The sequence below is a fragment of the Pyxicephalus adspersus genome, chromosome 8 (assembly GCF_032062135.1).
Source record: "Pyxicephalus adspersus chromosome 8, UCB_Pads_2.0, whole genome shotgun sequence".
NCBI lineage: Eukaryota > Metazoa > Chordata > Amphibia > Anura > Pyxicephalidae > Pyxicephalus > Pyxicephalus adspersus.
The window spans coordinates 21,093,555-21,120,951 of record NC_092865.1 but is presented as its reverse complement, the minus strand read 5'-3'; the positions used below and the strand labels follow the sequence as shown (position 1 = coordinate 21,120,951).

The 27,397-nt window shown below is 36.8% G+C and overlaps 1 protein-coding gene across 1 annotated transcript in view; it reads right to left on the bottom strand.

Moving 5' to 3' along the window:
• Nucleotides 1-23,375, bottom strand: part of PAPPA2 (pappalysin 2) — a 119,564-nt gene extending 96,189 nt beyond the window's left edge. The window contains exon 1 of the mRNA XM_072419733.1: nucleotides 21,625-23,375. Within this exon, the coding sequence (XP_072275834.1) occupies nucleotides 21,625-22,321 (697 nt within the window). The 5' untranslated portion in view covers nucleotides 22,322-23,375. The remainder of the gene's footprint in view (nucleotides 1-21,624) is intronic.
• Nucleotides 23,376-27,397: the final 4,022 nt, after the last annotated feature.

Below are 27,397 nucleotides of genomic sequence, written 5' to 3'. Positions count from 1 at the left end.
GCATTGAAATAGCGCCACTACTACAATTCCCAGCATCACTCACGTCTATAGACCAGCCGCCTCTCTGCCTATGCGTGGCCCCGCATTGGACAGTTTTATAGACGCAGAGAATTGTAGTAGCAGTGCTATTTCTCTATTATAGGCTTATTCCAGATTGAAAACGTTTTATATCTAATGAGATGGAAAAACTTCCCCAATGTTTTCAATAAACTCCAAGTTTGGCGACTTTGTTTAAGTTTTCAATTTTGGCCCTCTGTGTATTTGAATTTGACACCCCTGCCTTAGGGGAAACTAACACTTCTGGTTGTGTCTCAGAAGGATATCTAGCAAGATTCTGATTATGTGGCTTTAAAAAAGTATGCCCAGCCCGGATATACATAAATACATAGAGTATAAGCCGACAGGCTTTGTGGGCAAATATTTATTCTTGAAATATTTTAAAATGGTCCTCACTTTAACAAAGAGTGACTGTTCAATTAAATGAACATATAGCAACAATAAAACACCTATTAATGTAAATTGATTCTTTAGTACACTTTAGTACACAGCTATTCAAAATATTTTCAAAAGGTATCTCACTGTACCTGACGCGTTTCGCCCTATTTGGCTTCCTTAGGGCATTAATGAGATCAAGAACATATTTTTACAGTATGGTTATACAAAATAGGTGAGGGAGGATAGGTTCAATGCATCCCCAAGGTTCACATATTTATTATGGGGTCTGGCTGTAATATGTAGGAAAGCCCAATTTTTTTATGTGATTGTGTAAAATAGTGCTGCCTAGAGTTAATTGTGTTCAAACATAAATTTCCAAGTTATATCCGTGTGTTCTTCATCAACCGATCTGTATCGGGTTTTCAAGTGCATTATATTGAGGCATTTATCTGCTCACCACCACACACAAACCACCAAAGCACGGGTAAAGTGATTCCTATTTACCACAAAATCCAACAAAAACCCGGGATAATCAATGAACTATATACCAAAACTGTGAAAATACACTGCAGAGGACAGAGAGATAAATGCCCCAATATAATACGCTTGAAAACCAGATACAGATCGGTTGATGAAAAACACACAGATATAATATAACTTGGAAATTTCAACTTTCATAATACAGCCAGACCCTATGATAAATATGTGAACCTTAGAGATGCGTTGAACCTACCCTCCCTCACCTATTTTGTATAACCATACTGTAAAAAATTTGTTTTTGATCTCATTATTCCCCTGAGGTAGCCAAATAGGACGAAACGTGTTGGGTACTGTGAGATACCTTTTGAACATATGTTTAATAGCCTTGTACTAAAGAATCAATTTGCATTAATAGTTGTTTTATTGTTGCTATAAGTTCAATAATTTGTGTTTAGAACAGTCACTCTTTGTTATAGTTAGGACCATTTTAAAATTTTTTTAATAAAAAAATATATATTTGCCCGCAAAGCCTGTCTGCTTCCACTCCTCTATGTACTTCTGGTTGAGTTTATTTCCTGGGTCTACAACTCTCTCTGGTTCTTCCTTCTCACTTCCATGTCACTACTTTCTTCTGCAGTGACCTGGAGGTCAGTGGAAAGATCCTAGTTAGAGCTGCATGGGACCCTGGAAATCAACACTACCTAATCTTTTCACATGAAGGTTTACTAGGTATTTTCAGGTGGGGGGGGGGGGATTTATAGAAAGTGTTGATTTCCTTGCAGATTTCACATGATGATTTCCTTGTATTAAAGGTGCATTTGATGACTGATGAAATGTGAGCGTTTGCAATCATCCATTGCTTGACTTCAAAGTGTTAGTAAAATGACAGGTTCACTTTAGGCAGAGTGAATTCTGATTGGTTACTTTTAAAAATTTGCAATTGGGTGCTTGTATTAATTGAATAATGAGTTGAAATGAGATGTTGGGTATGGGAAGAGTGAATAAAACTCGTCAGCCTGTTGGAGTACTGAAAATTATACTCTTATGAACAATATATTTCAGAGTAAGCGTGATTGAAGCTCTTCCTTGGTACTTTAGATGGGCCAATGAATTATTTTGTGCTGTCATCCATATGTGGACCTGTGGACGGTATTTTGACTTGTACCATTTTAATCCTTACATGCAAACTACTAATAATGTATTTTACCACATATTATATTTTGATATTCCAGTTGAATTATTTTCCAGCTGAAAAAAAAATTATACAGTAGCAAAAAGCAATCATGCTTTTTTGCTTTTTGCCATTGTACACTTATCCATTGCCCACATCTTTACAAAAAGTCATTGCCCCCCATCTGTAGAGTCAATGGGCCTGATTTATTAAAGCTTCCCAAGGCTGAGAAGAATACACTTTCCACGGTGAAACTGATCCAGCAAATCTGAGATTGGATCTGGTCCAGGATCGAAAACATTTGCTAACAAATAGAAAATGAGTTTTCAGAAATCCATTCCAAATTTGCTGGATAACCCAGCTTCACTGTGGAAAGTGTATCCTCTCCAGCCTGGTAGAACTTTACAAAAATCAGGCCTAATGAGTGAGCCATTTGTTAGATATAATTACTGCATCCCTGGCATTATTGGCTCAATGTGAATAAATAGGTACATGCTACTCAGCAGGGAGCTGGGTCTATTTTAAGCTCCAGACCCCAATGTAAATAACAGAAACTGCATCTACTTTAAAACAATTGGACACTAAGCCTTTGAAATCCCATTTTGATTGTATATCAAAAACTTCCATTACCTTCCCTGATTAGGCCAAATCATCCTTCATTTGTGTCTCACATTCTTCCCCTCCTAGACACTTCAGCTCCAAGTGGGAGGATATCAGCAACAGAAGCAATGCAGCCAATGGGCAAGACCAGATGTGGCTGGATGTTGATTGACATGTTGATTTAACTTTAAGCCATAGTTCTACTTTAAAGCAATAGCCAAGAAAAAAATTTATTGTTTATGCCTAGGGCCCCTCTGTTTAAAAAAATTAAAATGTTACTATGTCTTATAATGTGTGGAGAACTGTGCAAAAGCACAGATAAATACCACTCATGTGTCAGTGCCTGATTTCACAGCAGGCAGCAATGCATGGAAAAATGAGATGTATATTTATGGATTTACTAGGAATTATGAATTTTTTTCTTAAGTGGTAGGTACAATGTATAAAAAATTGACAGATTTCAACCCTGACTACAGGATAACCCCTTTCTATTCTACATATATATGTATAATATAACTTATTCTAGCATTGGTCCAATTTTCTTTTGCCATCCTGAAATTATATTCTCCTAGCAAAATAAAATTCTACCAAGCTCCTTTATTTGATTTGTTTTGTTCTTTAGCTCCCTCTTCGTAATGTGATTGGAATGTTATCAGTGTAACTACATTTTTGGGGTATTATTTTTGTACACTGAGGTCAGAAATCTCATTGTACAATACTGATAACTGTAGCTCTACATCAGTGATAATACAGTTATCTTACACTTTTTACCAGCCTCAATTGGCCTTTTTAGCTTGGGTGAACCCTTGAAATAATTTACAGGTCTTAGGGAACCCCTTCTAATTTTACATTGTCCATAGTTCACAGCACATTACTGTCACCCTGATAGCTATATAGATTACTGGTGTCAATTACAACTGACTTGACAGTCACATATTGCTCAATTCTAAAGGAACTCCCAGCAACGTCTGGAGGAACCTGGTTGAAAAACAATAGAGAAAACATACAATAGAGAAAACATACTTCACATATCATCATTTCCCAGTTGTCACCATTGTCTATTTTTGGTACATTCAGAGGTATTGTCCATCTATACACCCACCCTGACTTTGACACTTCATTGTGACACATGCCATTAAGCCTTCACAATCACAAATAAAGCAGCCCATACATTTACAAAATGGTCTAACAATCTATAAAACTTCTCCCTATTGTATAATAACTATATCACTATTGGTACAGGAATCTTGTTAGAATTACTTAGAATTTCTGATCTGATCTATAGCCCATATGCCCTGACCTATAGGCCAAATAAAGGCACCCTATGTATAACTAAAGCTAAACCTTAAGAAAATATCAAAAGCAGACTTTGTTCATTTTAGCTTAGAGCACTGGGTCCAGCAATCTTCTTCATTACTTCACAAAAAATAATTTTATTGTGTTGCTGTTGGAGATTTCTTTTTCTCAATTCCAGCATGTGACATCAATAGGAAGTCTCTCTAATAGAAGAGCCCTAGTTAGGAAGTAAAAGTTTGGTTTTGTCTGGGCATTCACTTTCATTTCATGGAGACCAAAAAATTGTATTGATGGTGTCTAAATTTGCATTGTTTTGATTGGTCTGTGTTTTCTAAAACAAGGACAAAGACCAAGTTCAAGAAAAAAAATCAAAGCCAAAAGCATGAAATGTGCTTTAAAGATCAATATTTATTATGAAATACTATTTAAAATATAAGTGTCAGGACTGTAACAAGCAGGTGGTAGTTACAGACCACTTTAGCTCAAGCTGAGATGTAAATACAGCTCTGACTGAGCGTCAGCAGGGACAGCTTTGTATTTATTGTAATATATTATAAATGTTTATTTAAAAAAACAGAAAAAATGACCAAAAAACCATAATTGCTTCCCTTTTAAAGCACAATTACTTAGTGATTTTGGCAGAACACAGCTAAATATAAAAACCTAACGTGTTGCCCTTTTGCACAGACTGTTGTTATGTGACTGTAGGATTTTGTTATAAAAATTTTGTGTTATTGTAGCTCAGTGACAGAATCAAACCACTTTCTGACATACAAACTCTTGATGCCACTAACGGAAGGCTGTTCAGCTGCTATTAGCATGTTATGTGCTATTGAGCAGAAAAGCTTTTTATATATTAGGAGCTGTTCTGAGACCATTTGTGTTTACTAGAGATATGCAGTGAGCCAAACACATATTCCAGAAAAAGGGAGAGGGAAAAAGTAAGACATAATTGTACACAATCTGTAATACTTGGTTTGGTTTATTAGTGTGTATATACACATATGAATGCTCCCTCACACTCTTGCTCTATATATATATTATATATGTATATATATATATATATATATATATATATCATATGCAGGGATAGTAACCCACCACATCGTATAGTTAACAATGAACAGGTACGACATCTCAGTAGAGAAAAAAGGCAGCATGGTTGTCTTAGTGCCTAGCATTCTGGCCTTTATAGCACAAGTCCCTGGTTCAAGTCTCGACCAGGAAAACTATCTGCAAAGAGTGTGTGTGTCCTCCCCATAATTGTGTGGGTTTCCTCCCAAATCCTAAAAACATGGGGTTAGGTTAATTGGCTTCCCCTAAAAAACTGGCAATATACTGTGGTAATGAACCATGACTACGATAGAGGCATTAGATTGTGAGCTCCTTTGTGGGACAGTCAGTGACATGACTATGGACTTTGTAAAGTGCTGCATAATATGTCTGTACTTTGTAAAGTCTAGATAGTAACTCTCCATTTAGTATTGAAACTGAAGAACTTTGTTTCAACTTATTTTGGTTTACTAACTTTGCTAAAGCCTTGGAACTGCTCTCTAATAACTGCATGAAATGATACAGTGCAAGTTCAAAAGATTGCAGACATTGGGATTGATTTACTAAATTATTTTCACATTGCATAGTAAAGAAGTGAAGTTCCATTTACAGTTAAGTCCATAAATATTTGGACAGAGACAACTTTTTTCTAATTTTGGTTCTGGTGATGTCCATGAGTTCAAGACTACACCCTGTCATTGCCAGCAAAGGGGTTTTCAACCAAGTATAGGAAATGAACATTTTATTTTCAGCTTTTTAATTTGTCCAATTACTTTTGAGCCTCTGAAATGAAGTGATTGTGTAAAAAAAGATTTAGTTCCTCACATTTTTATGCTATCTTTTTGTTCAACCCACTGAAGTAAAACTGAAAGTCTGCAGTTCAACTGCATCTGAGTTGTTTCATTTAAAATTAATTGTGGTAATGTACAAAACCAAAATTAGAAAAAAAGTTGTCTCTGTCCAAATATTTATGGGTCTAACTGTATAGATCCAGTTAGATCCATAAATATTTACAATTCACTTATTTTTTACACTTATTTGCAAGTAAATGGGTATTAGTTGCATAGATACATTTCACTACATTTACTTGTGAAACTATTAAAGTTTTAAATAATTCTGTGAACAGCCTAAACATCCTTAGTAAATCAACTTCCATTGTATAAGGTTAGCCAATCCACAAGCCAGCAACTGTCATATTTAAAGAAGACCTCTGGATGCCTCAAGAACGTTCACTGTGCAGAAGATGGCCCTTGGTAAAAATAGACAACACTAATTCACTGGTTTACAATAAAACAATTTACATCACAGAATTGTGGCATGCATAATACATCACAGTCTTGGCAGTATTTAGTGTAATAGCAGGTCACTGTCATTGGACTTTTTAATAGAAACCACTGTTTAGTTAATCATTTACAGATTTATGCTGCATGCTTACATGCTTACAGTGTCATTTGCTGGATTTGGGAGAAACTAAAATGCAGAATCCCTAGAAAGGAGCATCCACTCACTGAACGTGGGCTGATAAGTGATGCATTGAAGTTTTCATGGTTAGCTGCAGGACTGGTCTGGTGCAATGCCCAAAATGGGATTTCTATTTTTACTTGGGATTATATGTATTTTTATCCACGATAGGGTAGTGAAAGCAAAATACTTTTTACAGGACTCTATTTTTTCAGGTAAAATTCCAGTCTCAGTGATCATCTATGGCACTCCCTCTCTTCACTGTGGGCTCATTTTTCACGAAGATTTTACAGGAAATTGAAATAACCTGTCAGGCTCTGCTCCATGTTCTAATACAATAAGCACAAGGTTTTACTGTTCAGAATATTGGTCGAAATGTAGCATTTTCTTTATCTTAATATATAAAGTTATTTCTCTTTTCAATAAGTATCGCATTTGGCACACTATAGCTAGAACTGGGTTACATTATTTTTACAAGCAGGCTTCAAAACATAGTGACCTTTGTGTAGTAATGCCCATTAGGATATTATATATTATTTTTACAATGACTGATATCAGTATGGGGTTTAGCAGAGCAAGTTTAGCAGAGCAAGCTGGTTAAAAGTTAATAGTCATAAGAGCTTTCTGATAAATAGTAATAATGGTGGGCTGTATTGCATATTTAGGAAAATACTCCTAGATTGTAAGCTCTTTGGGGCATGGTCCTCTCCTCCTGTGTCACTGTATTCGCATTTGCATCGTAATTTGCAATCCCTATTTAATTTACAGCGCTGCATAATCTGTTAGTGCTATATAAACTTTTCTCACTGTATTTTCATACAGTGAGAAAAGTTCGGGTTTATCGATAATTGTAATTTTTTTTAACCCGAACCAAGGTCGGGTTTATCGCTAGGGTGGTTAAACAGGATTCTTAGGGTTCTTCCAGGGGGTTGCTAGGGGGTTCCTAGAGCAATGAGCAATTTGGACCTCCCAATTTATTTTACCTGAATCCAATGATCTCTTTGGCTAAATATAATAGTGACATTCTTCCCACTGGTCAGCAATGTAAGAGCCATTCTTCCTATTGACCACCATGCTAATGTTCTGTGACTTGTGACATACAGAGAAAAGGTTGTAATTGTCTTTTGTAACTTTGTGTGAAAACTGACCAAATCCTGTATAGATCATAAGAAAATATTATGACATATGGGTAAAAAAGGATATAGTTTTCTTTCAGAATTTTGTATGTAAACTTGTACTACAAATTATATTTTCTATATTTGTGCCGAGAACTCTATCTTTCTCTGTCTTTTATTCAAAAGACCTGTGGATATAGTAATTATAGTCGGGGTTCCCTTAAGACCTGAAAGGGTTCCCCAATGTTAAAAAGATTGACAAAGACTAGTTTAGACAATGTCTGGAATTTATCTAGGTTTGTATTACGCTGGCAATACATACCGACTGTAAATCTTCTTAAGATCTACCAACATATATAGAACTTGTATACATATAAAGGAATTGCACAAATGTTTAGGAATACCTTTATGTTATGTTGGTAAATTTAAAACAGATATACACTGATATTGTACCATTGGATTGTAAAGTATTTGGCCACCTCTACCTTTCTAGAGCTTATAATACAGTACCTTTTCTATTATTACATTGTCAGTACAATTTCAGAATTGCTTTGAACATACTACTTTTAGGGGTCATTTAACTTTAAATCAGGAGGTCACCTATTCTAGTAGAATCTCATGGAGTTAAGATGTTTGCATCCTTTGCCACCCTTACCCATTCAGTTTCTTTTTTTTACTAGGCTAAAGCGTGCCTATTGCCATTACCGTGGTCTTTTATATATTGGTCCATTGGCGTCACCCAAGTTTATATTTCTGAAACAGGTCAGCCTATCCATCAAAGTGTCCTACAAGAATGCCATTGTCTGATTGTAATACCTGTGCACAGGCAGCATGGAGTTACAGGAGTCATTTTATGCAAGAAAATACAGCAACCTGCAAATTAAATTTCTCTGAAACGCTCAGAGTTTGATCAATAGCCACTGAATTATTCATCATGAAGCAATGGATATGTCCTTGTTTTAATCAGCAAAAGTCCTGAAAAATAAATTATAAACTCGAAAGATGCATAGAATAGGTAAAAGGTTCTAATTGGTATTAAAATGGTATATCAGAGATTTCATTTGTGTAACCTTAGATGAGACTGATGATGACAATAGCTGCCTTGCCTTTTAATTTGTCTCATTTCTAAATCAGCTTTACGTTGCCAGTATGTTGCATTTTTCTTTAATGATGACCAATTTCCAACTTAGTGAGAGCAAAGTGATATTCTGTATTTTTTGTCTACAATGATAACATCCAGGTTGAATGACTTTTTTTTTTTATAATAAACGTAATTTGTGTGTTATGGACACTAGAGTAGATCCTACAGCCATTGATGCACATTCTACACTATTAAGGACTGTTTTTATGGTATACTTTATATAAGTGAAATTCTACTTTGGTGTGTTCAGGAAATTTGGTAGCAGACATCATAAATGTCCAAGGTGATCATTGCCCTACTAGGGCAGGCTGTAGCTAGCTGATGAATCAGCAAACTATTGACTGGATATATCAGTTACACTGTTACATAGGAAGTATTAAAATATAAAACATATTTCGGAGTTGTGCCAAATGCATTTCCATTGGTAAAAAGCCAAGGAACATAGTGCTGCCAGTCATGAGGAGGAGCTGGAGGATTTTAAGCATAGTCAGGACAGGCAGGATTAGCAACATGGATGCACCCAAGAGAGATTGCTACAATGAACAACTAGACTGTGGAAGGATTTGGTGTTAAAAGCAATGCCAGACCAATTAGGACTGGTGCTGATGCCTGTTGATGTGTGTGTGGACTAGGTCATTGGTCAACCCCACTCCAGGTGTCCATTGCCTGGCCAGGAGGAAGAATGTATCAGTCATACTAAATGCAACATCTAACATAAAAATAAACATGAAGCAGCAACAGTTGGTTGAAAGGAAGTCATTCCATATGTAATATAGAGGGAATCATCAGGAGAATGCACCATCTAGGACTGCAGCATGCTGGATTACTATTTTGCTGTGCAAGGTATTTATCCTCCACTGTTATCTAAGTGTAGGTTGTCTAGTACAGTCTTTCTCATTACTTGTTTACATATTCTTTATGTTTTGTTTTTCAATTCAGATTTGTCAGGTAAGCCTAAAGAAAATTTCAAACTACCTACTATCCCCATTCACAAGAAGCTATACATAATATATTCCCAAACAGCATACATCATGCGTCTCATTTTCTACCACTTTATTTATCAACCAAGGATTTAGGGTGGCCACTTTATTTATCAAACCTCCTAACATGCACCATAACAAAACTGGGTAGAAAATGTCTCCTTTTACCACTTATCAGTCCTCTTCAAAACTCTTAAGCAATGATTGGCAACTCTAACTATCTCTCTGCATTTTAAGATCAATAAACTACACTACTCCAATACTACACCTAGAACATATAGTACTTATAATGCTGCAAGAATCAGAACTCTCCAGAACTGGTCTGGGGTATAGATCAACACACAAAGCCACAGCAAAACATGATTTTGCAGTGTTCCTGTTCTAAAAAATCATTTAGACAATTGCTATGTTTTTGGACAGTGTACTACAGTGTTTAGTGTTTCTTTAAAGTTGCAAAACCACAATTGAAGTGTTTTTTCTTTTTTTTGTGATAACCCCCACTTGAAAAAAGAACGTGCTGTTTGATTGTGTTATGGCTTTTAAAAACAAAAAAATGTAACCCTGTAATATAAGCATTTTTGTGGGCCTTTTCAACTAGATTTTTACTTCAATAATGAAACTTAACTTTAAACTATCTCTGCCAATTATGAGGATTTGAAAAAACTAAAAAACTAAAATATACATAGAAAGTGTTTCAAAACTGTGGAGGAGGATTATTGGAAATCAGGTTATATTTTATCAACCATAATAAAGTGCTCTAGCCTAAAACAATAATTAATAGGGGCATAGAATATTATATGTAATAAATATTGTTAAATATGGACAAGTTTCACCTCAGTTTATGTCTCCTTGCCATCATCTATCAATCCTCAAAGTTTTCATTTGTGCACATTTATTTCCAGTCAGGGTAGACAATGCTTTCTAGCACCCATAAGCATTAATAATTGCCATTAAAATCTTCTCCACATTATCAGCCCTGATCTGTGAGATAGTAAAGAGATAGAGGTCACGTGACTGCAGAAAAAAGCAATTTCGAATGGGATAGACTGGGATAGAAGTAAAGCAGAGTACCGAGAGGAAGGGTTAAAAAAAGATGGACATGAATGTGTTGAGAACAAGAGTAAGGAATGGGTAGCAGGTAGTAGTAATGAGCCTGATTTATTAAAGCTCTCCAAGAGTGGAGAGGATACACTTTCATCAGTGAAGCTGGGTGATCCAGCAAACTTGGAATGGATTTCTTCCAAGTCATTTGCTATTTGCTAGCAAATGTTTTGAATCCTTGGCCAGATCCATTGCAGGTTTGCTGGATCACCCAGCTACACTGATGAAAGTTTATCCTCTCCAGCTTTGGAGAGCTTTATTAAATCAGGCCCATTACATCTATTTTTTTCTGAAAGTAAAGTCAAGGAAGGGAAGCTAAGATGATCATATACAGTAAGATAGTACTCACTGTGTCTTTATACCAGTTGTAATACATGTAACAAAATCCACTATGCTATCCATGGTTTAGATGCCACAAATAAAAACATAACTAGCTGTTGTTTGGTTTTAGAAAATAAGGATATAGGCGTTATATATATATTATATGTGTAGAAGGGTTTCCCAGAAGTCTTTATGCAGGTTCTGGTTATGTACTTCTCCTATTTCTTGATGTACATACTACGTATAGTATTTGTGCCTTTGGGCAGGGTTACTAAATGTGTAATATTTTGCATTATGAACACTGAATCTTCAGAAACATGGCAGGCTACCCTTGGAGCCTCCTTGATCTTGCCGGGTAAGGCAACATAGGTCTTTATATGAATTTTTAAGAGCTGATATGTTCACAGGATCATTCCTGCCTATATCTATCCAGTCCTTCCTCCTGAGCACATTTCCTATTTCTTCTTCTCATTTCCGCATACATTAGTTTACTTTCATGAAATTTCCAAAGGATGCATATAAGAAGATTTTTTTCACGGAGCACACAGGCAAACGCGTTTATAGTTTTTGGAGTTTGAAAAATTATACAAAGTACAAAGAAGTAAAACAAAACATCCGTTTTAATGATCAAAGTGAGATATTTTAGGCTTATGTGGTTTAAGGTAATGTGGATAACAAATGAGATCATAAGACCTGGGCAAGCCATAGAATGGAGGAAATACTTTTAGGATGGCTGTCTGCTGGAACCCATTGAGGCATTTCTGTTTTCTTGTGCAGAATGGCAATGGGGGACAATTTAAGCCTTCATATAGAATTAGGCAGTATTGGGCATCCCTAATCTACTTGTGGTTCTGTTTCTTTATAAAATGATTTTGTTGAGCCTTAATCTGGTATTCCCCAGAAATCACGTCACTTATTATTTAAACAGTATATTTCTTTGACAGGAGTTCTTCACGTTTTAAACTAAATATGAATTGAGTGTGTTTTATTTATTGCTGCAGTTTTTGTAACTTAAATCTGTCAGTCACTGGACCCACAACCTGTTATTCCTACCCAGGCATTATAACAGTCACTTGGGGAGGTTTTTATGTACAGTGTATGGCTACTGGTACTTTGTTAGCACTTGATTCGAAAAGCAAGTATCTTACTTGACAGACAGCTGGCACACAAATTCTATTTCCTATGGTCTGTCACATTCATTTTTTGGTTGTCAAAACACAATAAAATAAATACAACGAAGCGCAGCATTGCCTTGTGGTGTGGCAAAGACATCTTTCGCTTATTTTCTTTCAGTGCCCAGAGAGACAGTTTTAAACAACAGATCTAGAAGCTGTGTTCAAATGAACTGCGAACTCTTAGCCTATAGCTGTCAACAGTTGTATAAAATTTCCTGGGACACTTAGCTGCTGAGCAAGTAAATATTTCAACCACACAGTCTTAGCACGCTAGATTGACATAGGATATTGTTTAGGAATATGTGGCACTTTGAGCTGATGTGAAAATGGTAAAAGTGTTGTCTTTGTTCCACACTTTTGGGTAGATATATATATATATATATATATATATATATATATATCATTATGTATGTATATCTCATACAGCTCAGTACCCAGTACTCAGTTGATTAAAAATATCAATAAAAAAAAGACAATTACCAATTTATCTTGGTTAAAATAATGGGACAGGGCAAGGAAAAAGACTTGGACTAAGGAATGCATCAGGCATGCTGCATAACCACAAGGTGGCTGTTTTTTCCTTTTTAATGTCACCATCCACAGCCCCCCTAAACCTTCAATTCAACACAACAATTGAGTTCAAACAAAGAAACAAGAAATTGTTTGCCGGGGGTTGGGGGTAACAAACTTTTGGTAAAGATTTAGGATGGCAGAAGAATAAAATGTTAAGAAGTACATCTGCATCACATGCTGTAAGCATGCCTGTTCTTTGCCTAGTATAGGTAACGCAATGGTTATGTAGTATGTAGTGTAAAATTATCAGATTTCTGTGGTAGCTTAGTAAGTTAGTAAGTGAACTAAAGGGTCCTGCCTGACAGTTCAAATAATTACTGAGGTACACCTACTGATAAAGTAGTCAAAAAACCTTCTTTACCTTCTGTGACTAAGACAAATTCCCCATCATTATTGTATGTAACTCAGCCCTTTCAGACACTCCAGCTCACAGTGCTTTCGACTGGAAGTGGCCAGTTGCCAAATGACAAGCTACAGACAGGTCGCTTCTATAACAGAATAACAGTGCCTGCCTGCTCACAAGTTTTTGATTTCCAGTTTTAATGCTGCAGCACATATTTAGCAAGATGAGCAAATTTTTCTTAAGAAGTCCTGCAACTCACTTGACACTCCACACAGGGAGACAGATCCTACTTTCTTCTTCTGCCTATGGATGATCTTTGGCTATCTTGATTGGCCATGCCAAGATGAAGTGTCTCCCGTGTAGGTGTGCACAAGTCTATTCATTCCTGGCACACGCAAGGGAAGCCAGGATTGCCGTAAGCTGATACTGCACACATTTTACCAGGGCTTAGAGGCAGGTAGGATGTGTTATTGCAGAAGGGACATATGACTTGCCTGATCATTTGTGTTGTACTAGTGGTAAGTGCTACTATAGTTCTACTTTAGAGTAAGATTTAATTTCAAAATTTCCAAAATTTAGAGCAGGCAGGCTCTTTTTTGAAGAAATCATTTTGTATGTCTTTCCTACAATAAAACAAACTAATTTACTGTTTGCAATCTTCTCTGGTGTGTTGACTGAACTGGACATTCCTGGGATACCTTGGTTCCACCCTCGGCATTCAAAATGGCTGAAGATCCTGAACTCTGAAAAGGACTGGTTGAAGATGTGAGATGTATTTCTTATATCTGTTGCAATTTATGTTCACATTTATAAATCCCAAGTTGAAGTGTCTAAGGTATAAAAACTGGTGACAGTAATGAAAGTAATTGTGGCTAGTTCATAAAGTATTTAAAAACTGAATTTGGATCACAAATTACATGTTTATCAGAATTTTGACAGAATTTGCTGACTAGTTTCCCATGTATTTATGCTGCACAAATATAAAGGCCAGCAAGTTAAAAACAAACAAACTGTGAACTGGCGTATAAAAGTTTAACACAGAATAGTTGATATTTTGGGAGAACCTGCCAACAAAACATTTAAATGATAACCAAGGTATCTAACTTGAACAAAGCCAATACATTTGTAGAGAGCAACAGAAAGCACCTTGTATTAACAAGTAATTATGGATGCCAGTTTTAGCACTGTGCTTATACTGTCATTTTTTAATTTAGTTTTGCAACTTTATTAATGTAGTGTAAAACACTAATGTTCTTTCATTTTTCAAATTGTGTACCTGAGCTTTGATGTTGTTGGCTGATGTTCTTTAGTTTGTGTTTGCTAAAAATTGATTAGCTCTTAAGAATATCAGAGCTTCTTAGATAGTGCTCATTACTTATGGTTTGTCTTCTTTAGGCAAACCAAACTATGCAGAAAAAGCTATTCAGTTGTATAATTTCTGTCTTTTTCTTTGGGTTTACAATTGTTCACTGTACCGAAAAAGTATTGAAAATAGAAGGATGGTACTTGCATTTCCTTTTTAAATGCAACCGTGGAAATTGACCCTAAAAACAATTGTGTCCTGTTTTGCAACTTCTATGTAGTAATAGTAATATTTAAAATGTGGTATCAGTAGATGCATCTACTATAGTCAAAATGTTTGTTACAAACCTCTGTAATTTTTAAACTGTTCTTTTGATTCTGTCTGAGATCTAGTTTTAATGCTTGGGTCTTGTCCATCAAAGACATAATGAATTCTTCCCAATGTGTAGCCTGAGTTCCAGGTATCTTCTTAGCCTAATAATCATTTGTTTGGCAATAGCTGTTACAGCAATACAGATGGAACCTAAAATGCTTGGACCTTCTGTAGTTGGTAATCCCAATTAAGACTGAATAAGATAGGATGAAGCCTAAGTTGTATTAAAGAAGAATGTGGTCCATCATTCTTGGGAATGAAACATGGGCCCCATGTATGCAAAAAGAGAGGGCCATGCACTGGTAAAGTACATGTAACTTAAAAGTTGTTCTTTCTTTCCTTTGCCATGTTAATTAAGAGAACCTGCCCATACCCCTTGGTAAAGGTAACTAAAATATCCAGAGTGGGACAAGGGATAAATATTACATTTGGATTTTTTACCTCTAATGGTCTACCTACCACGTTTTATTTGTCAGTGTCTTTTTTGTTTTTTTGTTTTAGCTGAAGTGAAAAGGTAACTTTTCAATTCATCTAAACAACTGTCTTGTGTTTATAAATACATGGTTAATAATAATATTTATTAAGTGTCATTTATGTACATGATAAAGCTCACACTATATGATCTTACTGTTCATAGTTGATAACCATCATGTTGTGAAAGAAATGCACACAAGTAGAGACACCTGGCTCATATGTGCCAGTAGAACTTGTATCTGAGCTGCAGAATGTGTTGTATCTGTTTCTTGGGACTGCCATCTTGATTTTTGCAAACTGATTAGCTGAGTTCCATAGTTTATAGATTTGAGACTTTTTATCCTTTTTTCGTCCAATATCCTCTGTTTGCTTAATCTTGCTGTCACCTTCTAATGCAATGGGCCTTTTCTTAAGCTCTCTAAAACTTGTTGAAGGGACAGCCTAGGTAATCCAGCAAACCTGGAATGGATCCAGTCCAGAGTTGAAACATTTGTCAACTAATTGCAAATAATTTAAAAAAAAAACAATAGTTTCAGGTTTGTGGGATCACCCAGGTTCTCCAGTGATAGTCTATCTTCCTCATTTTTAAAAAGCTTTATTAAATCAGGCCCAACTCTGACTGACGTTGAGAGCCATCATGGACAATAGTCATCACTTTTAGAAAATAGCATGAGATGTGCAAGCAAATTGTATAAATTGAAATGAAATTGTTTTTGTGAAGGTTGTTCATCTAAATTTTTCTTCTAAATCTTAATCATCTGTAGCATACACTCATAATCAGTGCATATGTTGTGGTACCCATTTGTAATATACATTGCAAACTACATTGTAGTTTTTGTGCATTGCATAAAGAAAAGGTAACCAAAGTAATTTAAATTCTACCTTACAAAAATATTAAATCTGACAACATCAGACTGCTCACAAAGATATGAAAGGTGCATACAACAGAGAAACAGATAAACTTGTACAAAATTTGAGAAAACAAGGCGTTGGAGGTACCAACAACTATATGGGGACATGCAAGCTCATTAAGCAAAGCTGCTCATTCACAAGGTATTTGACATCTATTTTAAGACCTGCTATAACCTGGTAAAAATCAAACCAACCTTTCATCCAATGCCAAACCAAGGCCTTTCACTTCTCAATGGGTCAATGTGACATGACACTGACATTAGGTAAGGATAGCAGCAGGCCTTAGCACTTGCTGGAGTTGGTTGATGCTGGGTGTATATATCCAGGTTATATCTGTGATTAGTCTAAGTCATAGAAAAGTAAAGTAACTTTAAGAGTTGTAAAAAGACATTATATACAGTAGGAAAACAGAGGGTAGTGGAAGGCTCAGCATCAGATTACATGGAGACTTTTTTTCTGTGTTTAGCTCTGAATCAGAACACTTCAGCAAAATACATTTTATGCCAGGAAGAAAAAAACTTTATCAATACATGTGTTCCAGAACTCCTATGTTATCTCTGTTTACTCTAGGCATTATAGTGACATGCAGGGGCATATTTATAAAGCATGAATGAACCTAAAAGAGCTACGAGATTGGAGGAGAGCCAGATCATGTGACTTGTCAAAGTCAATGTCCTCCAATCTCTTTTCTTATTCGTTTGAAGAGTAATGGAAAACAGATAGTGCTCTACACATCTAGTTATAAATTGTCAGCAAAACGTTCTGTCAAAAGCCAGTTAATTACATTGTTTCAAATGACATTAATTATGGAAAGCAGTTGTAAAAGATTGTTAATAATTGAAAGCTTGAGGTCTAGGTCTTCCACTGGATGCAATACCCTTTTTAAAACAATTGTAGTAATGAGGTCAGCTGTCTAGGGTGCCATTATTTACACAGGCTGGCTATAGACTTTTCACTTTTCCGCCAATAAAGCTAGGATTTAGGCATCTTTTATATTAAAATTATGAAGGAAGATTCAGTCTCACACTCCAAGTAGCCGTCTGAAAGTTTTATTGTTACACCATTAAAATCAGAACATGGGAACGGAACAAGATAACCTGGCCAACAGCCGTTTCATATGCTTTGCTATCCTTTCTCAAGGTTGTTGATGATCTTTTATGGTAGTTTTTATGTGTACCAACAGTAGACACTTAGCATTAGCATTTTTGAGCAGCAACATTTTCAGGCATCAGTTAGCAGGATCTTCCAGCACTAAACAAAATGTCTGCATTTCAGGAGTTTAATTTATTGCAACTATGGGTGTGTATTTGTGACTTATTACAAATACTATCTTCCCTCCATTACACTGTGCTTCACTGTACACACCACAGTCTGCCACATCTATAAAAGATGGGCGACGGTGTTCATTTTGCTGGTGTAACCTGGTCCCCCTTAAGTAATGAGCTCAATTTTGTGACAGCACTGCCTCTGTTGCTGACAGCCATCAATTGTGAGCTGCAGTAACTGAGAGAAGAAGCACGAAGGAAGTGAGGTTTACCCTGGAAGTTTTTGTTAATTTTGTGAGGCTTGTATACCAAATAATAATTTAGGATTTGTTTAGGTTGTCATACAAAAGGCTTTACATGTACTTTTTTATGGCTTCTGATTGATTATGAAGGAAATGCTAAAATTAGGTCACAAGTTTGGCAGTCTGACACACAAATGTGTGAACAAAACATAGATGTTATTCCCTGTTTCATTAACCTACACTTTTGCTAAACCTGTTTTGTTAACCCACACAAAGTACTATAAAAAAAACTTTTTTTAACTTTTTCTAGAATCACTGTCTAGCAGACAACATCAAATTCTTCTGCAAGGTACATTGGTACCTTGATATAAGTCCTTAATCCGTTCCAGATCCTTGGACTTATACCAAACAAATTTTTCCCATAAGAAATAAAATGAAAATGATTAATCTGTTCCTATGAATTAAAAATCCTATTGTTATTCGCATAATATACAATGATGGGGTTGTATAGAATAATTTAAACACTGCTTAATACGAAAGCACATAAATACAAAAACAATTACATGAAGTAAATAAAAATGTAACTTCACTTTACCTTACTGAGAAGAGTCTAGTGCCTACTAGGATTGTGCTGAGAAGGGAGGAGGAGAAGCTATGTAATTCACAAGAGAGTTATAGCGCGGGTTGTTCACTGAATGGTAGCAACTGGCGTACTGATGCTCGTGGGCTTTCGTGGCTTTGTCTTGAGAGAAGTAAATAAGGGTAGCATGAGGTGTTATGACTCATTTTGACCCATACAAGTTCTCGCACAAAGGTTGTATACCAAGCAAAGGTTGTATACCAAGCAAGATTTTTCATGTCCAAACAGGACTTATACCAAGTTGGACTTATTCCAAAGCGAACTTATACCGAGGTACCACTGTAATACAAATTCAGATAAGTCAGCAATAGGTTTTGCATAAGCCTTGTACTAGCAAGAATTAAAAGGAACTGAACTCTGGAAGCTGTTTCTAAAAATATAGAAGATAGAAAGCAAGGGAGTAGCCACCAGTATTGCCTGTGGTCTCCGTGCAGCTGATATTTTCCTTATTTTCTTGTCCCATACTGCCATTACTGTCTTACATTTACATTTCTACACTGATCACCAACAAAGAAAACACCAGCAGGGATATCGTTCCACTGCAGGTGGTAAGGAACAACTTTCTCTCCAGCAAATAGAACACTAAGCGCCACAGTAGTAACGCCACCAAATCTGATTCAAAATCTTGTGAGACTAGCATTCCTAGACTGCTATGTCTGTAACATTACACATATGAGGGGGTGCTGAGAAGTTCCTGGCTTTGCCACCTTCCAGATGAAACAGAAAAATGAGTGTGGGGGCATATGACAGCCTAACATCTTAGTATGTAACTGTGAAATAAAAGGTCTTTGCGATTCTTTAAACTGCTTTTTCTTTTAGTGAGAAGCTGTGATGGCAGAGGCACAAGCAAGTTTCACGTAGTTGGAGTTACGGGCTGTCATGAAGTTTTTGTTTCTCCAGGGCAAGTCAGCAAAGGACATTCACACTGAGATGTCACAAAGACTGAGGGAGAAGTGTCCTTCCTTTTCCTGGAGAAACAAAAGACTAAAAACTAAAAGAAAAAACAGTTTTAAGAATCGCAAAGACCTGATATATGCACAGTTTGGAAGTTTTTCTCTGTACTTGATTTCACAATAAATCATATGCCAGGCTTTCAATATATTTAGAACAATTTGATAAAAGCATAAAGTATATCTAGACACAGCGCACCGGAGTATGTTTTAATTTCTAAAAAAATTTCAGCTGTAATATGAAACTAGCGAAAGTGTGCCAGTTCTAGAAAAAGTTAGTATATTGGGCAGAGCTGATTGTCCAAGAGGAGGGCAGTGTGCTGGTGGTTGGGGATAGGGGCAACAGACAGGACAAATGTGAGATAGAACTGATAGTCAGAAAGGAGAACAGGGTGCAGCTGCCAAAAAAAAGACATAGGAAGGTCAAAGCTGTAACCAAGGTGTAAGGTGGGTTGGAGGCAAACACAGTAAATGCTGGTAAGGTGGGAGGGGGATGCTCTGAGTGGGGGTAATTAGTTCTGGGATTGAGATGCTGTGACCATAGGTAAGGTGAAATAGAAGTGCTGGGGATGGGGCTTGGTGGGTAGAAAGGGAGTGTGGGGTGAGAGAGGTGCTGTTAGCAAGCAGTGAGCTAAGGGGTTAGGTAGGTGAAAATGTTTGTGTTTAGGGGTGAGGTGACTGGCTAGAATTATTGTAATCACTCATAGTAATGTAATCACTCATAGTTAATAACAGTCAGTTAGCTTGTCTTTCTTGTCAGCCAACCATGCAAACCCCAACCCCTTTTTGATCTATCCACTAACTTTTCACCTCCACTACAATTTTTCACATCCATACCCCTTTGCCTTTACCACTTCATAATCTAGATCAGTGTTTCTCATGCAGGGTTTCATGGAACCATAGGATTCCTCTAGAGGTTGCTATGGGTTCCTTGGGCAATGAGCAGTTTGTGACTCTCATAATCTTTTCAGCTATATGTATAGATGACATTTTACCCACTGGCTAGCAATGTAATAGGCTATTTTCCCACTGCCCATGATGCTAATATACTGAGATGTGATATAGTAATTAAAGTATGGGTTCCCTGAAGACCTTAAATCCTTACCTAAGTACCAGGTTACAACCTTGAGCTCACACAAAGCAGTGGCAATCCCTTTCTGTCCCCATGTGACAGTGCTGAGTACCTAACAGCCAGTCGCCAAGCATCAACAATTTCAGGTGGGAGGAAGTGCAGTCACTATGCTTCTTTCACTCCCAATGGTCAAACTGAGCAACGGGGTACAAAAAGATGGTCAGCATATATAGCTGGGAGTCTATGAGTTAAACTAGAACTATTACCAAAGATGTCCTTTGGGGTTATAAGACTGCTTGCTCCCTTATACAGTAAACAAAAATTGCTATTTTTTGTGTTTTATTTAATATTTTTATTACTTTCAGTTATCATCCCTCCAGTTCTGGATTGATGGGTAATGCCACAGCCTCCTGGATTAGCTATGTCCTAGCAAGCTAAAATTTTCTAACAGGGCACTGGTGGAATCCCAATATTGTTTGACAAAGGGAGCAAGTAGCTCAAAGTTATAGGTCCACTTTAAGTGAATATGCTGGTGTGCTTGCATAGGCAAATTATAGGTTCGCTTTAAGAAACTGCTGTGCGATGTTTAATATGACCTTGTGTTCAAGCAATTCTTTTACTGTTAAAACTGCTTTTCATACACACCAGCCACATCAGTATCCAGTCTGTACAAGTTTTCCAAATTTGTGTCTTTAAAAGCAGAAATGTTTAGACTGAATAGTTAATCAGTTTACTTCTTTAGGTGGAACCTTTAGTTGAGTGACCAAGGCTTTTAGCATGTACTATGTGGCTATGTACCTAAACTCTAAGCCACATGGAGTACTGTGCATTGTGACAAAAAGGGGCAGCCAAAGATTTTTCAGCTACAGTTTCTGTTTAACCTTAAAAGAATAGTAGCCAATATTTCTAAAAACATTTGGAAACATTTTATTGATGTCAGTGGACTCCAAAGTTACTCTCCTCTATAAAAGTTCCTGCTTAGTACATACCATTGTTTGATGTGGCTGTAGAATTTTGCATTTATGTACTTCTTATATAAATCTATATTTTGATTTTTTTTTTTACCAAATTATGTTAGGTGAAAGTGTATTTATGAAGACAAATTACACTAAAGAAGTTAACCAAGAGAAGAGAAAATAAAATTCTTACTTGTGATGACTGCAGGATCGTTTTGACCGCCCTCTGGCTTCACCCACAATTCTACAGTGAAAGTTTCTTGAGGTATTCTTTGCTCAGCTTCTGGATTTAGCACCAGCTGACTGTGTGCACTATGAAAGTAGAGGGCCCCTTCGGTGGGATTCTTCTGATGCAGTACAAAGGGTACTGAGATATTTGAGACAAATCTCTGTGAATTGGTGAACTCAGATTCTCTGGGGTATCTTCTGTTTTCTTTTTGTGGACCCTTCTGGGCTTTTACTGCTCTAGGGATCCTTCTGAGGGACTTTTTGCTGAATATTTTTGAGATATGTCTAAAACGTTTTTTGTTATATGTTGTATTCCAGTACCTGTTGCTTCCTAATTTTACTCTTGTGCCCCTGTTGTCATTGGTTCTGACTTTATGTTGTATTCCCACACTGCATCCATGTGATCCATGTTTCATGCATTCCAAGTCTTCTAAGTACTGTTGTTCTTGTGATGAGTAATCTTCTTGAGGTGGATGATTGAAGCCCAATAGAGTCATTTTACTTGGACTAACTCTACAGGGCTCTTTTGTTGAAATTAACCTCAGATGTTCAGCTTTCTGCACTAATTTTTGCTTGTGTTGAAGGATATAATCTTCTTTATGGGGTCTTCCCCAGCAAGATAGGAGGAACAGAGTCAAGAATGGTATCTCCAAGCATTGCATCTTGGCTCACACCTCCAAGAGCTTCCGGATTCAAAAACTAAGCAATATTGCAGGGAGGTGCAGAAAACTGATCTCAATGGGGAAAAAAAAATTAAAACGTGTTTTTATAGAATATCAGAGTTCTGTCTTATAGTTTTGCATACATTTTCTTGGTATGCATGAATACATTTGTTTATGTGCTCCATATTGTCAAGAAGGATCTGGTTTCCAGTCGATTCATAGGCCTTACAATTTTTTTTTACTATTAAACTGGATATTGAATTGTATTGGCAGTGTCCAAAGTCTGTCATGCATTTAGTGGCACATCTCTTTATTTTCTACATTTTCTTAGTTTTCTCTAGGCCTGAAATCATACTAGCGTCTTGATTTTTGAGTGTAATGCAGAAGCTGAGGGATAAGGATTCTTGTCTGTTGTAGATGGGATGTTACAACCCCCAGTGGATTCCTAACATATGTTCCCCAGCCAGATATTAAACTGACACACATGTAACATATGTCTAACACATGTTTTCCAAGGCAATATTTCTCTACTCTGCAACTTCACATGCAGATCCCTTTTATAGATTTAGCCTGTTTCTCACCTCTCCATTTCCTAAAACTATTTGGCTCTAGTTGTCAGAGTGTGACTGAAATGTGTGGTGCATTATTTTATATATATATTTAATATAAGGTTTTTTTAAATCAGTATGGTAGATAACAATGTATTCAAGAGTTAAACACAGGTGGTAGAAGGCCTTATATTAGAGATGAAAACTGGTTCATTAGAAATAAAATGAAAATAGTTATATTAGAAAGCGTATAATAAAGACAGACCTGTACCTAAAATAGATTTTAAATGTAACAATTATTCAAACGATTATTGTCTAACCAAAAAGTGTATTGTTGACTTTATTGCGGCCCTCTGAGATGTGTTTGATTTTGCTGTCTTTTTCAGAACTTTGCCTCAGGTAAAAGGTGGAAAAAAATTGGACAAAATAGGCTGGTTGGAGGCATCACATACTTGACATTGGTTCCTACTAGTCCAACATTTCAGTTAATTATTTTGTTCTTTTAGTCTTAGTTCTTTAGTCCCTAAAAAAAAGAAAAACACATTTAAATATATACTTAAAATATATAGAATTTAGTAAAAGCTACAAAACAAATGTTACAGATTTCAGCCTTTTTTAAATAGACAAAAAAGCTTAGGTAGAGCACAAAGAGCAGCAATGATGTATATAAAACATTAAAACAAATCAGTCTGTCAATGAAAAGATCAGTCAATTAAAAAATATCTTACCCAATCTGACTTTAACTTTCAACTTTAGCCAAAAGCTTTTAGTTGTGGGAAAAGTTGGAGTTTATTTTAATTATTTTATTGAGGATTCTGTAACTGCTACCAATCATGAATGGCAATGATTGACGGCCAATAGGTTAGCTAAATAATAGCTATGGTTTTTGGTAGTATACAAGCAAATTGCACCTACAAGTCAAACTTGCACAACGTCATTTCATTAATGTTCACTGCTACAAAAATGTACTTCTTTAGTAATTTTGAGGCCATATGTAGTAGAGGTAATTGCAGAGCAGTTTTTACTTTCTTTCACATGAAATCTGAGTGGATGAGCTACAAATTGTAAAATTATCAAGTTAGTGATTGCATAGAAAATAACTATGGTTTCCTTAGGGAGAAATACCTTAAAAATGCAAATAAATTGACAGTGTGACGTAATTCAGAGAAAAAGTTAGAGCTTCTGACAGTGTTTTTATTGCTGTCACATCCTGTCCTAGTGTCAACTACACACCCCATTTCTTTTAAATATATAAATCTTCACAATGGGGCCAGAAATGGAAATAAAAACAGAAACGTTAACTCTTTCCCACTCTGTCAAAAACGTGGAGGTTGGCTTTACCCTCAATGGTACTTAGGTAATACTGCATTTGCACTTTGCAAAATATTCCTAACTATGACAGATGTTTATTTAGTCCTAAAAGGAACTCTGGAGAAAGAGCATGTATTTTGGATTAACTATTCCCTGAGATTTATTGAAGCTCTCCAAGCCTGGAGAAGATAGACTATCATGGAATAAACTAGGTGATCCAGCAAACCTGAAATGGATCTGGTTCAGGATTAAAACATTTGATAAATAATAGAAAATGATTATTAAGAAATCCAGGTTTGTTGGATGACCCAGGTTTTCCCACAATAGTATGATTTCTTGTGTCTTGGAGAACTCAGGCCTTGTGAGTTGTGGAGTGAGGTACCTTTGATTTACTAAAGTAATATAGGCTGCAAGTGATTCTTTATTTAGTTTAGTTCATAAAATTAAGCTATACTGAATTTAGCTACACACAAAGCACAAAGCTTAGTAAAATATTCCTTGCAGGAGGATAATTTACTTTGCTAAAATAATAGCTTATGTTATTTTAGTGAGTCAACCGCATAGTATCTGATAGGCAGGCACAGCAGACATTGCATAGAAAGCAATGCCTGACATTCTCACTTTATGGTTTACCAGGCAGCATCACAACGGACAGCAGTTTGGGTAGCTTTGTGTTGCCATGTGTTGTGGTATAATGTGCAGCAGCCATATTCACATAATCAAAGTATAGGTAAAAAAGTTTTATCTTTACATAAGGCATGATAGATTTAGACATACAAGGGGGTGCTGAGAAGATTCTGGCTTTGCCCCCTTCCAGATGAAATAGAAAAATGAGTGTGGGGGCATATGACAGCCTAATATCTTAGTATGTAACTGTGCAAATATCAGGTCTTTGCGATTCCACAAACTGTTTTTTCTTTTAGTGAGAAGCTGTGAAGGCAGAAGCACAAGCAAGTTTCACGTTGTTGGAGTTACAGGACGCCATGAAGTTTTTGTTTCTCCAGGCAAAGTCAGCAAAGGACATTCACACTGAGATGTCACAAACACTGGGGGAGAAGTGTCATTCCTACAGCACTGTCAAAACCTGGATATCTCATTTCAGGACTGGGCATTTCACCGTTGAAGATGAACCCCGCAGTGGGCGCCCCCCAACCTCAACTGACCCCGGCAACCTGCAATGCTGTCCATGAGCTGATTATTGAGGACCGGCGAATAACCACAAAAAAGAGCCCAGATACTTGACATCCCACGGGAGCGTGTTGGGTTTGTTATCACCACTATCCTAGACATGTGCAAGCTTTCAGCGAAAAGGTTGCCGAAATGTTTGAACAGTGATCAGAAGAAGGAACGAGTTGAAGCATCCAAAGCCATTTTTGCCCATTTTGACGCTGTCCAGGACTTTTTGGCTGAGTTAGTGACTGAGGATGACCCCTGGCTCCACATCTATGACCCTGAAACCAAGGAACAGTCAAAGGAATGGCACCACAGCAAGTCCCCGCGGCCAAAGAAGTTCCGAACTCAGAAATCGGCCATAAAAGTCATAGCATCCATTTTCTGGAACAAAGACAGTATTCTGTCGGTGGACTACCTACCTCAGGGCTCCAGTATCATTGGACAGTATTATGCTAACCTCCTGGTCCAGCTGAAGCAATTAGGACGAAACGCCATGGAAAGGTGACCAAAGGGCATTTTTTGCAGGACAATGCACCTGCGCACACATCCAACGTTGTGGCTGCCAAATTGAACACCCTGGGTTTCCAATTGGTCCACCATCACCCCCTACTCACCTCACCTGACCTGGCCCCTTCGGACTATTATCTGTTCCCGAATTTGAAGAAACACCTGAAGGGGCAATGTTTTGAAGACATTTCTGACGTCAAAGATGCTGCTGAGAGCTGATTTGCGGCCCAACCAAAGGATTTAGGGGGGAAAATGTTGAAACAATGTGTTATTTCATAACTTTGGCTCTCTTCTTTCTGGGCAAAGCCAGGAACTTCTCAGCACCCCGTCGTATAGTTTTAAAAGATACAGTTTCTTTTGCTGTCTGTGTGTCCCTGGTGGGAATTACCCTAATTGTCCTGCTGATCATCAAAACGAGGTGAGAGGAAAACTTCCTAAAGACACAACCATTTTGGTGACAACTGTACAAGTGTAACATTTACCTCCTATTTCTGGTTGCAACTTCAGGATAGGAAAGATAGACATTTTCACAACACAAAATTAACCTAGTCTAAAATGTACAGGGCTTTTACCCCCTCCCCTAACTCCCAATCTGTATAAAAATTAGCTTTTGGTATACATATACTTTATTATTACACAGTATTTATATAGTGCTGTCATATTACGCAGCCCTGTACAAAGTCCATAGTCATGTCATTAGCTGTCCCTCAAAGGCACTCACAGGAGGTGTATCAGAATGAACTAATTGATGAATTTAAAATGCTACTTCTATAACTTAATGATTATACCATGCTGCTACTTTAGCATGACACAGGAAAGTCCTTGTACTCAACTAGAGTGCCTAGGTCACAGACTGTACAGAATTAGAAATCCTTTAACAGCAAAATCGGTTTAAATATATGTATTTCTGGTACGAATTTCTGCTTTCCAGAATTCAAGTTTAGACAGGGTGACAGGACTAAGCTTATGGTCCTTGTTTCAACTTAGTGGTGAAGTCAGTAGGAAATGCTCTGATCCCATCAGACATGCAGCACTTTTAAGAAGTGAAATTGTAGTCATCAAAAGCTCTTATGTGGTCTTAGCCTGAAGGCAACATCGCATGAGAGCTTTTTGTGCTTTTTTTTATTCAGTTAAATCATCTCATATCATTCCCATACACAGCTCATCTCTGTATCATGACATTGTGGTGTCAGAAGTCAGTGGAAATTGTCCCGATTCTGTAACATATTCAGTAATATTGTGCAGACAATAACAGAATTGTAACCTTAAAATCACTGTCAAGAAAAGGCTCCTAGGTGACATGAATTTCAGTGCCGTTGTACACTGTGGTTGTCACATATTTGCCATGTAGTTAAAAAAAAAAAAAAAATAGCCATTAAATAATAAAATAATAATATTGGTTTACAACCATTAGATGTAATCCATCATTTAACCCGCAGCATTTTTTCTACCACTAGATGTCCTCAGTCTGATGTCCATCATCATTCAACCTATTTCTTCTGAGCCCAAGTTCTTCTGGACCTGCCCCAACATAATA